The sequence below is a fragment of the Rhinolophus sinicus genome, chromosome X (genome assembly GCF_036562045.2).
Source record: "Rhinolophus sinicus isolate RSC01 chromosome X, ASM3656204v1, whole genome shotgun sequence".
NCBI lineage: Eukaryota > Metazoa > Chordata > Mammalia > Chiroptera > Rhinolophidae > Rhinolophus > Rhinolophus sinicus.
In genome coordinates this window covers 69699963-69717252 of record NC_133768.1, presented here as the reverse complement: position 1 = coordinate 69717252, position 17290 = coordinate 69699963, and the positions used below count along the sequence as shown (strand labels likewise).

At 39.7% G+C, this 17290-nt stretch overlaps 1 protein-coding gene across 2 annotated transcripts; it reads left to right on the top strand.

Moving 5' to 3' along the window:
- Positions 1-938: 938 nt before the first annotated feature.
- LOC109439301 (protein BEX1) lies at positions 939-2906 on the top strand. Of its 2 annotated transcripts, none has more exons than XM_074323741.1 (3): positions 939-1438; positions 1838-1925; positions 2266-2906. In XM_074323741.1, exons 1-2 carry the CDS (start codon positions 975-977, stop codon positions 1917-1919), a joined length of 546 nt encoding a protein of 181 aa, XP_074179842.1. In that variant the 5' UTR covers positions 939-974; the 3' UTR covers positions 1920-1925; positions 2266-2906. The 2 variants fall into 2 exon arrangements, with proteins under 2 accessions (XP_074179842.1, XP_074179843.1); XM_074323742.1 differs by having other exon boundaries at positions 1300-1438.
- Positions 2907-17290: the final 14384 nt, after the last annotated feature.

Here is a 17290-nt window from a genome sequence, read left to right as displayed (position 1 = left end):
AAAATCAGATATGCAATTCTCAATATTTGTGGGTGTTTTTTTTCAAAAGTATTTTGTCTATTCTAGGTCTTTTACTTTTCCATCTATATTTGTGGTTAAGTTTGTCAAGATACAAAGATGCGTGCTACAATTTTGACTGTGACTGTACTGAATGTATAGAGCAATTTGTAGAGAATTGATATCTTAGCAGTATTGAATTTCCTGATCCAGGGCCATGGTTTTTTATATTTATTTTGGTCTTAGTTTCTTTTGGCAGTATTTCATTGTTTTCAGTATATAGGTTTTCTTCATGTTTTCTTCAACTTATCCCTAAATAGTTCACATTTTTGAAGCTATCAAAATTTATACACACACACACACACAAACATACACACACACAATTTCAATTTCCAATTATTCATTACTAGCATCCAGGGACACTGCTCAGTTTATATATATATATATAAAATCTGCAACCTTGCTAGATTAAGTTTTTAGTTCTGTAGTGGGTTTATTATAGACCCTTCAGGATTCTCTAAATACATTATCATGAGATTTGCAAATAAAGACACACTTATTGCGTTTTGAACCAGAATTTTGTGAAGTCTTTGTTTTTTCAGTTCTGAAAATCCAACAAGGCTCTGCTGCACAATACACTCATTGGCTCTCCTCATGGAAGGGCCTCATGTATCTAGGGGCCCCTCACTAGAGGAACCATCAGCTGCCCTGTCCTTTTCCAAGTTCTAAAAAAGTAGCTGCCTGTAGAGTCTATATTTATATAATGACTTAGCAGAAGAGACAGGTGGTTTGTTTTTTCTAACTTTAATGTTTTTTTCCAAATAAAAGTAACTTTATTTTTTCCTTTTTATGAAAGTATATTGATTTCTTTGTTCAATATGAAAGGGACAAAACAGAGATATTAAGAATGTTTTAAAATCCACTCTTCTGGGTTGTTTTCCTGACACATCTCTTCTACGCATTTTAGTGGAGGGAAAATGGAGAGCACTGGCAGCAGACAGAACAGCAGGTGGAAGGAGGCGTGTCCCGGGAGCTTGGGAGGGAAGAGGCAAGTCCCCAGAGAAGCGGAGGGAATGGCCAACAGGCCCCTGAGAAGATATAGCCCATCCCCGGCAGCAGAGAAAGGCCCAGGAATACACAAAGGAGGGACAGCGATAGGGCCCAGGCTGGTGCTGTTAAAAGGGAGCCGGGGGCAGGGCCGGTTGCCGGCCGAGGGCTCTTCCAGACCCCCCGGAGCAGGAGAGGGGCGGGACGGGGGCGTCGCCGCTCGCAGTGACGAGGGACTCTCACGTGACCGACCAACGCTGAGTCTGGCGCGCCTCGCTCCAGCGTCAGACCCGGCCATCGCTCGCTCCCTTCTGGCGTCTGCTCCGGGTGGCCCTGAGGGCGTGCTGGCCGGGGGTGGCCCCGAGAGTAGGAGGCGGAGGCGCAGGGGGACCAGGTAAGGGGCCCGGAGCGGCTCCCTGGGGTTGGTGTGGAGAGCAGGCGGAGCCCTTCGGGGGGTCGGTCCAGTCCCCCGGGGCGAAGCAGCGCAGAGACAGAAGCCCCCACGCCCCGCAGCGGCCCCGCGTGTGGCGGCAGAAAATGGTGGGCCTTTCCGGGGGGAGGGCTGGACGGCCCAAGGCGACGACCCTTCGGAAACACTTGCCCCTCGGTCTCCCGCCCCGCCTGCCCCCGCGGTCCTTCTTGGGGTCGAAAATGGTGGTCAGCTGGGGCTTGGGGGTGGCCGAGGGAAGGAGCGGCCCGGCTGCGGCGCGGGGGGCGGGAGGCGCGGGGGCGCCGTGAGGCGGCGGAGGGCGCCCAGCGCTCGGCTGCAGCGGCCCCGGCTCCCCCACCCCAGCCCTCTGCAGGTCTGCGGGTCCAAGTGTCCGGGCGGCGCACCCGCGGCGAGAATCGGGAGGAAGACGAGACGGCAAGGATAGGCCCAGGTGGGTGCGGGGGCGGGGGTGGGGGACGAGTGGAAAGCCCTGAGACCCCAAATCCTTCCCCCAACCCCGTCCTCCGTTTTGGTGCCTGCAGAGGCCTGGGCATGGATCCGCAGGGAAAATGGTGGGTTTGGGGCGAGGGAGGGGAGAGGAGCCCGAGGGATGGGGGAGAGCTTGGACTGGGGGCCCCCTAGAGGGCGTACGGACTCTCTCAGGTGGGGAAATATGCAATTTTAAAATGCCTTTGAAATCCAGGGCTCTGAATCTTGAAAGGTGCACAGTAGGGCCTCTGTCCTCGGTGCTGATCAGTCCACCAAAAAATATTTCATCTCTTGTCTTCTAGGAGCAATGGCGTCCAAAGAGGAACAAGCAGTAAAAAATCTCAACATGGAAAAGGCCAACCAGGACAATAAAAAACAGGATGAAAAGGAGCAAAATGCTAATAAAGGAGAGCCCTTGGCCCTCCCTTTGGAAGCTGGTGAATATTGTGTACCTAGAGGAAATCGTAGGCGGTTCCGTGTTAGGCAGCCCATCCTGCAGTATAGATGGGATGTGATTCAAAGGCTTGGAGATCCACAGGCAAGGATGGGAGAAGAGAATATGGAAAGGGTTGGGGAGGAGATGAGACAACTCAGGCAAAAGCTGAGGGAAAAGCAACTGAGTCATAGTCTGCGGGCAGTTAGCACTGACCCCCCTCGCCATGGCCATCACGATGAGTTTTGCCTTATGCCTTGACTGCTGATGTTTTCCCTGCAGTTAATAGGGAGACACACACTTGCTTCCTAAACTTACATATTCGTGATGTACCTTCATTGTAAACCTTTTGGTGTTACTTGTTTCCTGTGGGTCTCCTATTACCAGGTACTAATTGAATGTTGTGTTTTCACCCAATTTGTAAGTTTCTGTCAGCAGGGGAGTTTTACCTATTGCATGGAAAGATGTTCATTACATATTGTGAAGTTAATAAAGCAATTTAAAAAAGCATTCTCTATTCTTTTTCACTTCAAATCATATATTTTATATGTGAACACAGTCTAAATACATAAAGTAAAAAGTTAAAGTGTTCATCCTTTATGGTAGAATTATGAATAATTTTTATTTTCTTACCTATGTTTTCTCATTTTTCAAACCCAAACACATATTACCTAATGAAAGAACTTGATCACCTGATAAAAACAATGTGAGCACTTACTAAACACTTGTGTCAGAATCTCAGTTTTAGCTTACCTCTGGATCTCTTATTTAGAAGTATAAACCTAATAGTGAGATACATCTCCTTAAAGATCATTATATTCATCAAGATGATATCACCTCCCAGGGCTGCTGTGCATACTTGATGAGGCAGTAAGTTCGTGAGATTTTTCCAAGCTGTTGTTCCCACTGGCATATGCATAACCCAACCCCTTATGTACTCCTTTCAGCTACTGGGGAATTTCCCAAAGCCAGATCTATCCTATACTCACAAGTCCACTGGGCTAAGGAGTAGGTAGTTCATTTCTCTGCTTTGCCACATATCCATCCTCTACCCTGGGTATCCTCAAGGTGAGAAAGTCCATTCCACTGATTTCTCTGGAAATCATTTAATCCTCAATCTGGAAATGAGGATGAATTGGAAATGAATTAAATGAATTAAATCCTCAATCTGTTCTATGATAGTGTGGAGAAATCCCCTCTCCCTGCTTAGCTTGATGGAAATGTCTGTCTGGTTCACTTTCCTTAGGTGTAATAGTTCTCTCCCAGGAACCTCCCTAGTTCATTAGACTATACAAGATGTGTGAGGCAACACAGCTCACTTTCACTCTAAGACAGTCCCTCCTCACACCAGCCCTCAGAAACCTGTGAATATAAAGAATTATTATATACTGAGTTAGATGCCAGGAAATGATGTCAGTGAATTTAGTGAATAACCAAATGAGATCTTTATGAGAGGTCCATTGGAGGACTATTGTGTTTATGTGTCCTAGTAGAAATTGGGAAATAAAGTTGCCTTAGAGTGTGCTAAGTAGATGAAACTTTTTTTAATTCAAGTTTATTGGGGTGACAATTGTTACTAAAGTTATATAGATTTCAGGTGTACAATTCTGTATTACATCATCTATAAATCCCATTGTGTGTTCACCACCCAGAGTCAGTTCTCCTTCCATCACAATATATTTGGTCCCCTTTACCCTCATCTACAACCCCTCTCCCCCCTTACCCTCTGGTTACCATTAAACTACTGTCTGTGTCTATGAGTTTTGGTTTCTCATTTGTTTGTCTTGTTCTTTTGTTTTTGGTTTATATACCACATATCAGTGAAATCACATGGTTCTCTGCTTTTTCAGTCTGACTTATTTCGCTTAGCATTATAATCAAAAGATCCATCCATGTTGTCACAAATGGTCCTATTTCATCTTTTCTTACCCCCGAATAGTATTCCATTGTGTATATATACCACAACTTCTTTATCCATTCATCTATCGAAGGAAATTTTGGTTGTTTCCATGTCTTGGCCACCGTAAATAAAGCTGCAATGCACATTGGAGCACATTTGTCTTTATGCATAAATGTTTTTAGATTTTTTGTGTAGATACCCAGGAGAGGAATTGCTGGGTCATATGGTAATTCTATTCGTAATTTTTTGAGGATCCTCAACACTGCCTTCCATAATGGCTGCACCAGTCTGCATTCCCACCAACAGTGTATGAGGGTTCCTTTTTCTCCACAGCCTCTCCAACACTTGTTACTATTTGTCTTGTTGCTGATAGCCATTCTGACTGGGGTGAGGTGATATCGCATTGTGGTTTTATTTGCATTTCTCTGATGATTAGTGATGTTGAGCATTTTTTCATATGTCTATTTGCCATTTGTATGTCCTCTGGAGAAATGTCTCTCCAGGTCCTTTGCCCATTTTTCAATTGGGTTGTTTGTTTTTTTGTTGTTGAGTTGCATGAGTTCCTTGTATATTTTGGATATTAGCCCCTTATCAGAGGCAGTGTTTGCAAAAATCTTCTCCCATTCAGTTGGTTGCCTCTTTATTTTGTCGATGGTTTCTTTTGCTGTGCAGAAGCTTTTAAGTTTCATATAGTCCCATTCGTTTATTTTAGCTTTTACTTCCACTGCCTTTGGAGTCAAATTCATAAAACGCTCTTTGAACCCAAGGTCCATAAGTTTAGTACCTATGTTTTCTTCTATGCAGTTTATTGTGTCAGGTCTTATGCTTAAGTCTTTGATCCGTTTTGAATTAATTTTGGTACATGGTGACAAATAGCAGTCCAGTTTCATTCTTTTGCACGTGGTTATCCAATTCTCCCAGCACCATTTATTGAAGAGGCTGTCTTTCCTCTATTGTATGTTTTTAGCTTCTTTGTCAAAAATTATCCATATTTATGTGGTTTTATTTCTGGGTTCTCAATTCTATTCCATTGGTCTATGTGTCTGTTTTTCTGTATGGCCTTTGTTTTAAAGTCTATTTTGTCTGATATAAATATTGCTACCCCAGCTTTTTTTTTGCATTTCTACTTTCACGAAATATTTTTTCCCAACCCTTTACTTTCAGTCTGTATGTGTCTTTTGATCTGAAGTGAGTCTCTTGTAGTCAGCCTATGTGAGGGTCTTGTTTTCTTATCTATTCAGCCACCCTATCTTTTTATTGGAGCATTTAATCTATTTACATTGAAAGCAATTGATAGATATGTAACTATTGCCATTTTCTTATTCATAATTTTGATTTTTTTTCTTGTCTTAAAGAATTTCCTCTAAGATTCCTTTTAATACTGGTTTGGTGATAATGAACTTTAGTATTTTCTTGCTTGGGAAGTTCTCTATCTGTCCTTCAATTCTAAATGATAGCTTTGTTGGAGTAATCTTTGTTGAAGGTCCTTTTTTTTACATTAGTGTCAGGTGTACAGTGCAGTGCTTAGGCATTTATATAATCTATGAAGTGAACCCCCAATAAGTCCGTACCCATCTGACACCCTACATGATCTTTACATTATTGATTTATATTCCCCATACTGTTTTCATCCCCCCATGACTATTTTGTAGCTACCAATTTTTACTTTCCTCTGTCCTTTCTCTTTTGTTTCCATCTCCAACCCTCCCATATAGCAGCCATCTGTCTGTTCTCTGTATCTATGAGTTTGTTTCTGTATTGTTTGCTCATTTATTCTGTTCTCTATAGTCCACATATAAGTGAGATCATATGGTATTTTTCTTTTTTTTAATTAAATTTATTGGGGTGACAATTGTTAGTAAAATTACATAGATTTCAGGTGTACAATTCTGTATTACATCATCTATAAATCCCATTGTGTGTTCATCACCCAGAGTCAGTTCTCCTTCCATCACCATATATTGATCCCCTTACCCTCATCTCCCCCCACCCCGCCCCCTTACCCTCTGGCAACCACTAAACTATTGTCTGTGTCTATGAGTTTCTGTTTCTCATTTGTTTGTCTTGTTCTTTTGTTGTTTTGGTTTATATACCACATATCAGTGAAATCACATGGTTCTCTGCTTTTCTGTCTGACTTGTTTCGCTCAGCATTACTCTCTCAAGATCCATCCATGTTGTCACAAATGTTCCTATATCATCTTTTCTTACTGCGAATAGTATTCCATTGTGTATATATACCACAACTTCTTTATCCATTCATCTATCGAAGGACATTTTGGTTGTTTCCATGTCTTGGCCACCGTAAACAAAGCTGCAATGAACATTGGAGCACACGTGTCTTTATCTCTAAATGTTTTCAGATTTTTGGGTAGATACCCAGGAGAGGGATTGCTGGGTCATATGGCAATTCTATTCGTAATTCTTTGAGAAACCTCCACACTGCCTTCCATAACGGCTGCACCAGTCTGCATTCCCACCAACAGTGTATGAGGGTTCCTTTTCTCCACAGCCTCTCCAACATTTGTTATTATTTGTCTTGTTGATGATAGCCATTCTGACTGGGGTGAGGTGATATCTCATTGTGGTTTTGATTTGCATTTCTCTGATGATTAGTGATGTTGAGCATTTTTCATATGTCTATTTGCCATTTGTATGTCCTCTTTGGAGAAATGTCTCTTCAAGTCCTCTGCCCATTTTCAATTGGGTTGTTTGTTTTTTGTTGTTGAGTTGCATGAGTTCCTTGTATATTCTGGATACTAGCCCTTATCGGAGGCACTGTTTGCAAAAATCTTCTCCCATTCAGTTGGTGGCCTCTTTATTTTGTCAATGGTTTCTTTTGCTGTGCAGAAGCTTTTAAGTTTCATATAGTCCCATTCGTTTATTTTAGCTTTTACTTCCATTGCCTTTGGAGTCAAGTTCATAAAATGCTCTTTGAACCCAAGGTCCATAAGTTTAGTACCTATGTTTTCTTCTATGCAGTTTATTGTGTCAGGTCTTATGCTTAAGTCTTTGATCCATTTTGAATTAACTTTGGTACATGGTGACAAATAGCAGTCCAGTTTCATTCTTTTGCACGTGGCTATCCAATTCTCCCAGCACCATTTATTGAAGAGGCTGTCTTTGCTCCATTGTATGTTTTTAGCTTCTTTGTCAAAAATTATCTGTCCATATTTATGTGGTTTTATTTCTGGGTTCTCAATTCTATTCCATTGGTCTATGTGTCTGTTTTCTGCCAATACCATGCTGTTTTGATTATTGTAGCCCTGTAGTACAAGCCAAAGTCAGGAAGTGTGATACCTCCATTATTGTTCTTTTTCCTTAAGATTGCTTTGGCTATTCGGGGTCTTTTGTGGTTCCAAACAAATCTGATGATTTTTGTTCTATTTCTTTAAAATATGCCATTGGGATTTTGATGGGGATTGCATTGAATCTGTATATTGCTTTGGGTAATATGGCCATTTTAACTATGTTGATTCTTCCAATCCATGAGCACGGAATGTCTTTCCATTTCTTTGTGTCTTCTTCAATTTCTTTCAAAAATGTCTTATAGTTTTCAGCATATAGGTCTTTCACATCCTTGGTTAAGTTTATTCCTAGGTATTTTATTCTTTTTGCTGCAATTGCAAAAGGAATTGTTTTTTGTATTTCTTTTTCTGAGATTTCATTGTTAGTATATAGGAAGGCAATGGACTTTTGTGCGTTGATTTTGTAGCCAACAACTTTACTGTATTCGTTGATTGTTTCTAATAGCTTTTTGGTGGAGTCTTTAGGGTTTTCTATATATAGCATCATGTCATCTGCAAAGAGTGATAATTTAACTTCTTCATTCCCAATTTGGATGCCTTTTATTTCTTTCTCTTGCCTGATTGCTCTGGCAAGGACTTTAACACTATGTTGAAAAGCAGAGGTGATAGGGGACATCCTGTCGTGTTCCTGAACGTAGAGCAAAGGGCTTCAGTTTTTCTCCATTAATTATGAGATTAGCAGAGGGCTTGTCATATATGGCCTTTATTATGTTAAGGTATTTTCCTTCTATACCCATTTTATTAAGTGTTTTAATCATAAATGGATGTTGTATCTTGTCAAATGCTTTTCTGCATCAATTGATATAATCATATGATTTTTGTCCTTTATTTTGTTTATGTGATGTATCACATTGATGGATTCGTATGTTGAACCATCCTTGTGCCCGAGGATGAACCCCACTTGGTCGTGATGAATAATCTTTTTAATGCATTGTTGTATTCGATTTGCTAGAATTTTATTTAGGATTTTTGCATCGGTATTCATTAGAGATATTGGTCTGTAGTTTTCTTTTTGTGCTGTCCTTACCAGGTTTTGGTATCAGGGTAATGTTGGCCTCATAAAATGAGTTAGGGAGTACTGTCTCTTCTTCAATTTTTGGAAGAGTTTGTGCAGAATTGGTATTAGATCCTCTTTGAAGGTTTGGTAGAATTCACTAGTGAAGCCATCTGGTCCCGGACTTTTGCTTTTGGGAAGGTTTTGGATGACTGATTCAATTTAGTTACTGGTGATCGGTCTGTTTAGATTTTCCAGTTCTTCATGGTTCAGCCTTGGAAGGCTATATGTTTCTAAGAACTTGTCCATTTCTTCTAGGTTGTTGAATTTGGTGGCATATAGTCCTTCATAGTATTCTTGGATGATCCTTTGTATTTCTGTGGTGTCCGTGATAACTTCCCTTTTACGTTTCTGATTTTGTTAATCAGTGTCTTCTCTCTTTTATCTTAGTAAGTCTAGCCAAGGGTTTGTCAATTTTGTTAATCTTTTCAAAGAACCAGCTCTTTGTCACATTAATTTTTCTATTGTCTTTTTGTTCTCTATTTCATTTAGTTCTGCTCTAATTTTTGTTATTTCCTTTCTTCTGCTGACCTTGGGTTTTACTTGTTCTTCTTTTTCTAGTTCTTTAAGGTGTAACATGAGGTTATTTATTTGGGAGTTTTCTTGTTTCTTGAGATAGGCCTGTAATGAGATAAATTTCCCTCTTAAAACTGCTTTCGCTGCATCCAAAAATTTTGGTAGGATGTATTTTCATTGTCATTTGTTTCTATGTATCTTTTGATCTCTCCTCTAATTTCTTCTTTGACCCAGTCCTTCTTTAAAAGTATGTTGTTTAATCTCCATGTATTTGTGTTTTTCCGCTTTCTTTTTACAGTTGATATCCAATTTCAAAGCCTTGTGATCAGAGAATATGCATGGTATGATTTCAATCTTCTTAAATTTGTTGAGACTGATTTTATGTCCCAATATATGGTCTATCCTTGAGAATGTTCCATGTACACTAGAAAAGAATGTATAGTCTGATGTTTTAGGATGAAGTGCTCTATAAATGTCAATTATGTCCATTTCATCTAATGTGTCATTTAGGGCTACTATTTCGTTATTTATTTTCTGTTTGGATGATCTATCCATAGCTGTCAATGATGTATTTAAGTCCCCTAGTATAATTGTGTTTTGGTCAATTTCTCCCTTTAGTTCTGTTAGTAGTTGCTTGGTGTATTTCGGTGCTCCCTGATTGGGGGCATAAATATTGATGACTGTTATGTCTTCTTGTTGTACAGTCTCCTTCACCATTATGAAATGTCCATCTTTGTCTCTTGTTATCTTTTTCACCTTGAAGTCTGTTTCATCTGATATCATTATGGCTACACCTGATTTTCTCTGGGTACCATTTGCTTGGAGTGTCAATTTCCACCCTTTCACTTTGAGTCTATGCTTGTCCTTGTAGCTGAGATGTGTCTCTTGGAGACAGCATATGGTTGGGTTTAGTTTTTTGATCCAATCTGCTACTCTGTGCCTTTTATTGGTGAGTTCAGTCCATTTACATTTAGGGTGATTATTGATATGTGAGGATTTCCTGTCATTCTATCCTTAGTTTTCTGGTAAGGCTGTGTCTCCATTGTTTCTTTGCCTTTTTGTTGTTGTCTATTATTTCTGTGTGGTGGTATTCTATGATGTTTCCCTCTGTTTCTTCTTTTATTTCAGTATATATTTCAATTCTGGATTTATTTTGAGTGGTTACCCTTAAGTTTATGTAAAAGAAAGTTTGATATTTAGAGTATTCCATTTTCTTCAGCACGCTTACTTTCTCCATTCCCATATTCCGGTTCAGGCCTTTACTCTCCCCCTTTTTGAGTTTTGTTTGCCACAAATTGTCCCTGTTGATGGTGGTCGAATGGCCTCCTTTAGTATTTCTTGTAGTGCAGGTCGTGTATTAGAAAATTCCCTCAGCTTCTGTATGTCTGGAAAGGTCTTTATTCCTCCTTCATATCTAAAGGATATCTTTGCTGGATATATTATTCTTGGCTCATGGTTTCTCTCTTTCAATAGTTTGAATATTTGGTTCCACTCCCTCCTGGCTTGTAGAGTTTCTGCTGAAAAATCTGATGATAATCTAATGGGCTTTCCTTTGTAAGTTACCGTCTTCTTTTCCCTGGCTGCCTTGAGGATTCTTTCTTTGTCGTTGATTTTAGACAGCTTCAATACAATGTGCCTTGGAGAAGGTCTGTTGGGATTGAGGTAACTAGGTGTTCTATTTGCTTCTTGGATTCGAAGGTCCAGTTCTGTCCACAAATTTGGGAAGTTCTCATCGACAATTTGTTTGAATATATTCTCTGTTCCTTCTCTCTTTCTTCTCCTTCTGGTATGCCCATTATTCTTATATTGCTCTTTCTGATGGAGTCAGAAAGTTCTTGTAAGTTCTTTCATTTCTTTTAAGTCTCAAGTCTCTTTCTTCTTCAATTTGTGTCATTTCCAGGTTTCTATCTTCGATGTCACTGATTCTTTGCTCCATCTGGTCAACTCTACTACCTAAGCTGGTTATTTCATTCTTAATTTCTTCTATTGAGTTCTTAATCTCCAGAAATTCTATTTGGTTCTTTTTAAGATTTCAATCTCTTTCGTAAAATGCTCATGCTGTTCTTTGATTGAGTTTCTGAGTTCCTTTAACTGCCTATCTGTGTTTTCTTGTATCTCGTTGAGTTTTTCAGAACTGCAATCTTGAATTCTCTGTCATTTAAGTCACATATTTCTGTATCTTTAAGTGCCTTCTCTGGAGATTTTTCACTTTCTTTCTGAGCTATCTTGTTGCCTTGGTTATTCATGGCGATTACTGGTTTACTATTTCTCTTCCTAGACATCTACAGGAGTGACTTCTGCAACAGGTTGATAGAAAGCGGTCTTTCTTTTGTTTGCCAGTACTTGTTGGTAGAATGTTTTATTATTTCTCCAACTGCAACTTATTTTCTTCTCCCACACAGTAGTGCTATGTTTTCTCTGCACTATTCCAACTTCTCACACAATGGGGATTCCCTGGGAGACGGGCTTCTCCTCTGTTAATAGTTCGTCTAGGTCACAGGGCGCAGTGTCCCGGTGGGTATGCGGAGAGCTTTTGATGTTCCAAAGCTCTTCCAGCTGCTGATTCAGAGCCCGTATATTTCAGCAGTTCTGTTTACTCCTGCAGGGATCCGCCCAGATAGGTGGAGTCAGGGGCGGGGTGAGTTGTGAGAGGTGGCCCAGAGCAATGGCGGCGACCACCACCACAGCCGGTCCTGCTTCCACAGCTCCCTCCCCTTTGCTGGAACTAGTTGGGCTGTGAATTTGTATTTGCAGTCCACAGATCTCAAAACAGCAAATTTTCTGTTGTTTTGATCTGACACTGCTACTGTTTCGCTTCTAGCACCGGGCAGGTGGGGGCGGGGCGAGCTCTGGGAGGGGAGGGAGGGGGCGGCTAGTCTCAGTGCCTAAGGCTCCGTTCTCTGCTCGGCAGTGCAGGCTTAAACCACCGTTTTCAGCCTTTTTCCCTCAGTCTTTTCTCCGAGGTCTCTGCCGTGAGCGTTGGGTTCAGCCGTGTTATATGCTGTCCCCTCAGCCCTGTGGAGCCCTGGCGGAGCCCTAGCAGTCCGATCTCCCGCAGCTGCGGTAGTTCCGGGAAGCAGCGAGCTCGGCACACTGAGCGAGGTCTGCGTCCTGCGCCCGTGCGGTTCCGTCTCCGCGCGCTTCTCCCTTTCCTCCTCCCTCCACTCGCGCGAATCTCCCACCTGTAGGTGATTTCAGTCGGTAGTGGGCCTCTTCGTGTTGCCTGTCCGCTGTGCAGGGAGTCCTTTGTGGAGCTTTTGTTGTTCGATGCTTTGTAAATTCCAGGGGAGCTTTACAGAGGCTCACCTCACTCTGCCATTTTTCCGGAAGTCCACAATTTCTTTATCCAATTATCTATTGATGGGCATTTCAGTTGTTTCCATATGTTGGCTATTGTGACTAGCACTGCAGTCAACATAGGGGTATATACATTTTTTTTAAATTAGTATTTCAGATTTCTTTGGATAAATACTCAGGAATGGAATGGCTGGGTCCTAAGGTAGCCTTATTTTTAATTTTTTGAGGAACCCCCAAACTGTTTTCCATCGTGGCTGCACCAATATGCATTCCCACCAACAGTGCAAGGGGGTTCTCCTTTCTCCACGTCATGGCCAGCACTTGTTGTTTGTTGATTTATTGATGATAGCCATTCTGACAGGAGTGAGGCGATACCTCATTATGGTTTTTATTTGCTTTTCTCTAATTATTAGTGATGTTGAGCATTTTTTCATATGCATGTTGACCATCTGTATGTCCTCTTTGGAGAAATGTTTATTCAGGTCTTCTGCCCAGTTTTAATTTGATTGTTTTCTTGGTGTTGAGTTGTATGAATTTTTCTATAATTTATGGATATTATCCCCTTATCAGACATATCATTGATAGATATCTTTTCACATTCAGTAGGATGTCTTTGTTTTTGTTGATGGTTTCTTTTGCTGTGCAAAATTATCTGTCCATATTTATGTGGTTTTATTTCTGGGTTCTCAATTCTATTCCACTGGTCTATGTGTCTGCTTTTCTGCCAATACCACGCTGTTTTCATTATTGTAGCCCTGTAGTACAAGCTAAAGTCAGGGAGTGTGATACCTCCAGTATTGTTATTTTTCTTAAGATTGCTTTGGCTATTCTGGGTCTTTTGTGGTTCCAAACAAATCTGATGATTTTTGGTTCCATTTCTTTAAAAAATGCCATTGGGATTTTGATGGGGATTGCATTAAACCTGTATATTGCTTTGGGTAATATGGCCATTTTTACTATGTTGATTCTTCCAATCCATGAGCACGGAATGTCTTTCCATTTCTTTGTGTCTTCTTCAATTTCTTTCAAAAATGTCTTATGGTTTTCAGCATATCGGTCCTTCACATCTTTGGTTAAGTTTATTCCTAGGTATTTTATTCTTTTTGCTGCAATTGTAAAAGGAATTGTTTTTTGTATTTCTTTTTCTGAGATTTCATTGTCAGTATATAGGAATGCAATGGAGTTTTGTACATTGATTTTGTTGCCGGCAACTTTACTGTATTTGTTGATTGTTTCTAATAGCTTTTCGGTGGAGTCTTTAGGGTTTTCTATATATAGCATCATGTCATCTGCAAAGAGTGATAATTTAACTTCTTCATTCCCAATTTGGATGCCTTTTATTTCCTTCTCTTGCCTGATTGCTCTGGCAAGGACTTCCAACACTATGTTGAAAAGCAGAGGTGATAGGGGACAGCCCTGTTGTGTTCCTGAACGTAGAGCAAAGGGCTTCGGTTTTTACCGTTAATTATGAGATTAGCTGAGGGCTTGTCATATATGGCCTTTATTATGTTAAGGTATTTTCCTTCTATACCCATTTTATTAAGTGTTTTAATCATAAATGGATGCTGTATCTTGTCAAACTCCTTTTCTGCATCAATTGATATAATCATGTGATTTTTTCCTTATTTTACTTATGTGATGTATCACTTTGATAGGTTTGCATATGTTGAACCATCCTTATTCCCCTGGGATGAACCCCACTTGGTTGTGATGAATAATCTTTTTAATGCATTGTTGTATTCGATTTGCTAGAATTTTGTTTAGGATTTTTGCATCTGTATTCATCAGAGATATTGGTCTGTAGTTTTCTTTTTTTGTACTGTCCTTACCAGGTTTTGGTATCAGGGTAATGTTGGCCTCATAAAATGAGTTAGGGAGTACTGTCTCTTCTTCAATTTTTTGGAAGAGTTTGAGCAGGATTGGTATTAGATCCTCTTTGAAGGTTTGGTAGAATTCACTAGTGAAGCCATCTGGTCCCGGACTTTTGCTTTTGGGAAGGTTTTGGATGACTGATTCAATTTCGTTACTGGTGATCGGTCTGTTTAGATTTTCCAGTTCTTCATGGTTCAGCCTTGAAGGCTATATGTTTCTAAGAACTTGTCCATTTCTTCTAGGTTATTGAATTTGGTGGCATATAGTCCTTCATAGTATTCTTGGATGATCCTTTGTATTTCTGTGGTGTCCGTGATAACTTCCCTTTTTCATTTCTGATTTTGTTAATTAGTGTCTTCTCTCTTTTATCTTAGTGAGTCTAGCCAAGGGTTTGTCAATTTTGTTAATCTTTTCAAAGAACCAGCTCTTTGTCACATTATTTTTTTCTATTGTCTCTTTGTTCTCTATTTCATTTAGTTCTGCTCTGGTTTTTTATTATTTCCTTTCTTCTGCTGACCTTGGGTTTCATTTGTTCTTCTTTTTCTAGTTCTTTAAGGTGTAAAGTGAGGTTATTTATCTGGGATTTCTGTTGTTTCTTGAGACAGGGCTGTACTGATGTAAATTTCCCTCTTAAAACTGCTTTTTCTGCATCCCAAAAATTTTGGTAGGATGTATTTTCATTGTCATTTGTTTCTATGCATCTTTTGATCTCTCCTCTAATTTCTTATTTGATCCAGTCGTTCTTTAAAAGTTTATTGTTTAATCTCCATGTAGTTGTGTTTTTCCTGCTTTCTTTTTGCAGTTGATATCCAATTTCAAAGCCTTGTGATCAGAGAATATGCTTGGTATGATTTCAATCTTCTTAAATTTGCTGAGGCTGATTTTATGTCCCAATATATGGTCTATCCTTGAGAATGTTCCATGTACACTAGAAAAGAATGTATAGTCTGATGTTTTAGGATGAAGTGCTCTATATATGTCAATTATGTCCATTTCATCTAATGTGTCATTTAGGGTTGCTATTTCGTTATTTATTTTCTGTTTGGATGATCTATCCATAGCTGTCAATGATGTATTTAAGTCCCCTAGTATAATTGTGTTTTGGTCAATTTCTCCCTTTAGTTCTGTTAGTAGTTGCTTGGTATGTTTTGGTGCTCCTGATTGGGGGCATAAATATTGATGACTGTTATGTCTTCTTGTTGTATAGTCCCTTTACCATTATGAAATGTCCATCTTTGTCTCTTGTTATCTTTTTCACCTTGAAGTCTGTTTCATCTGATATCATTATGGCTACACCTGATTTTCTCTGGGTACCATTTGCTTGGAGTGTCAATTTCCACCCTTTCACTTTGAGTCTCTGCTTGTCCTTGTAGCTGAGATGTGTCTCTTGGAGACAGCATATGGTTGGGTTTAGTTTTTTGATCCAATATGCTACTCTGTGCCTTCTTATTGGTGAGTTCAGTCCATTTACATTTACAGTGATTATTGATATGTGAGGATTTTCTGTCGTTCTATCTTTAGTTTTCTGGTAAGGCTGTGTCTCCATTGTTTCTTTGCCTTTTTGTCGTTGTCTATTATTTCTGTGTGGTGGTATTCTATGATGTTTCCCTCTGTTTCTTCTTTTATTACAGTAAATATTTCAGTTCTGGATTTTTTTGACTGGTTACCTTTAAGTTTATGCAAAAGAAAGTTTGATATTTAGAGTATTCCATTTTCTTCAGCCCGCTTACTTTCTCCATTCCCATATTCCGGTTCAGGCCTTTACTCTCCCCCTTTTTATGTTTCGGTTCCACAAATTGTCCCTGTTGATGGTGGTCGAATAGCCTCCTTTAGTATTTCTTGTAGTGCAGGTCGTGTGTTAGAAAATTTCCTCAGCTTCTGTCTGTCTGGAAAGGTCATTTTCCTCCTTCGTATCCAAAGGATATCTTTGCTGGATATGTTATTCTTGGCTCATAATTTCTCTCTTTCAATAGTTTGACTATTTGCTTCCACTCCCTCTGGCTTGTAGAGTTTCTGCTGAAAAATCTGATGATAATCTAATGGGCTTTCCTTCGTAGATCACCGTCTTCTTTCCCCTGGCTGCTTTGAGGATTCTTTCTTTGTCCTTGATTTTAGATAGCTTCAATACAATGTGCCTTGGATAAGGCCTATTGGGATTGAGGTAATTAGGTGTTCTATTTGCTTCTTGGATTTGAGGGTCCAGTTCTGTCCACAAGTTTGGGAAGTTCTCAACAACAATTTGTTTGAATATTCTTCTCCTTCTTGTGTGCCCATTATTCTTATATTGCTCTTTCTGATGGAGTCAGAAAGTTCTTGTAGAGTTCTTTCATTTCTTTTAAGTCTCAAGTCTCTTTCTTCTTCCATCTTCCATCTGTGTCATTTCTGGGTTTCTATCTTTGATGTCACTGATTCTTTCCTCCATCTGGTCAACTCTACTACCTAAGCTGGTTATTTCATTCTTAATTTCTTCTATTGAGTTCTTAATCTCCAGAAATTCTATTTGGTTCTTTTTTAAAATTTCAATGACTTTCGTAAAATGCTCTTGTTGTCTTTGATTGTTTTTCTGAGTTCATTAAACTGCCTTTCTGTGTTTTCTTGCATCTCGTTGTGCTTTTCCAGAACTGCAATTTTGAATTATCTGTCATTTAAGTCACATAATTCCATATCTTTAATTTCCTTTTCTGGAGACTTTTCACTTTCTTTCTGAGATGTCTTGTTGCCTTGGTTATACATGGCAATTACTGATTTATTATTTCTCTTCCTACACATCTACAGGAGTGGCTTCTGCAACAGGTTGATAGGAAGCAGTCTTTCTTTTGTTTTCCAGTATTTGTTGGTAGAGTGTTTTATTTTCTCTCCTACTGCAGCCTTTTTTTTCTCTCACACGGTAGTGCTATGTTTTCTCTGCACTATTCCAGCTTCTCACACAATGCGCGGAGTCCCTGGGA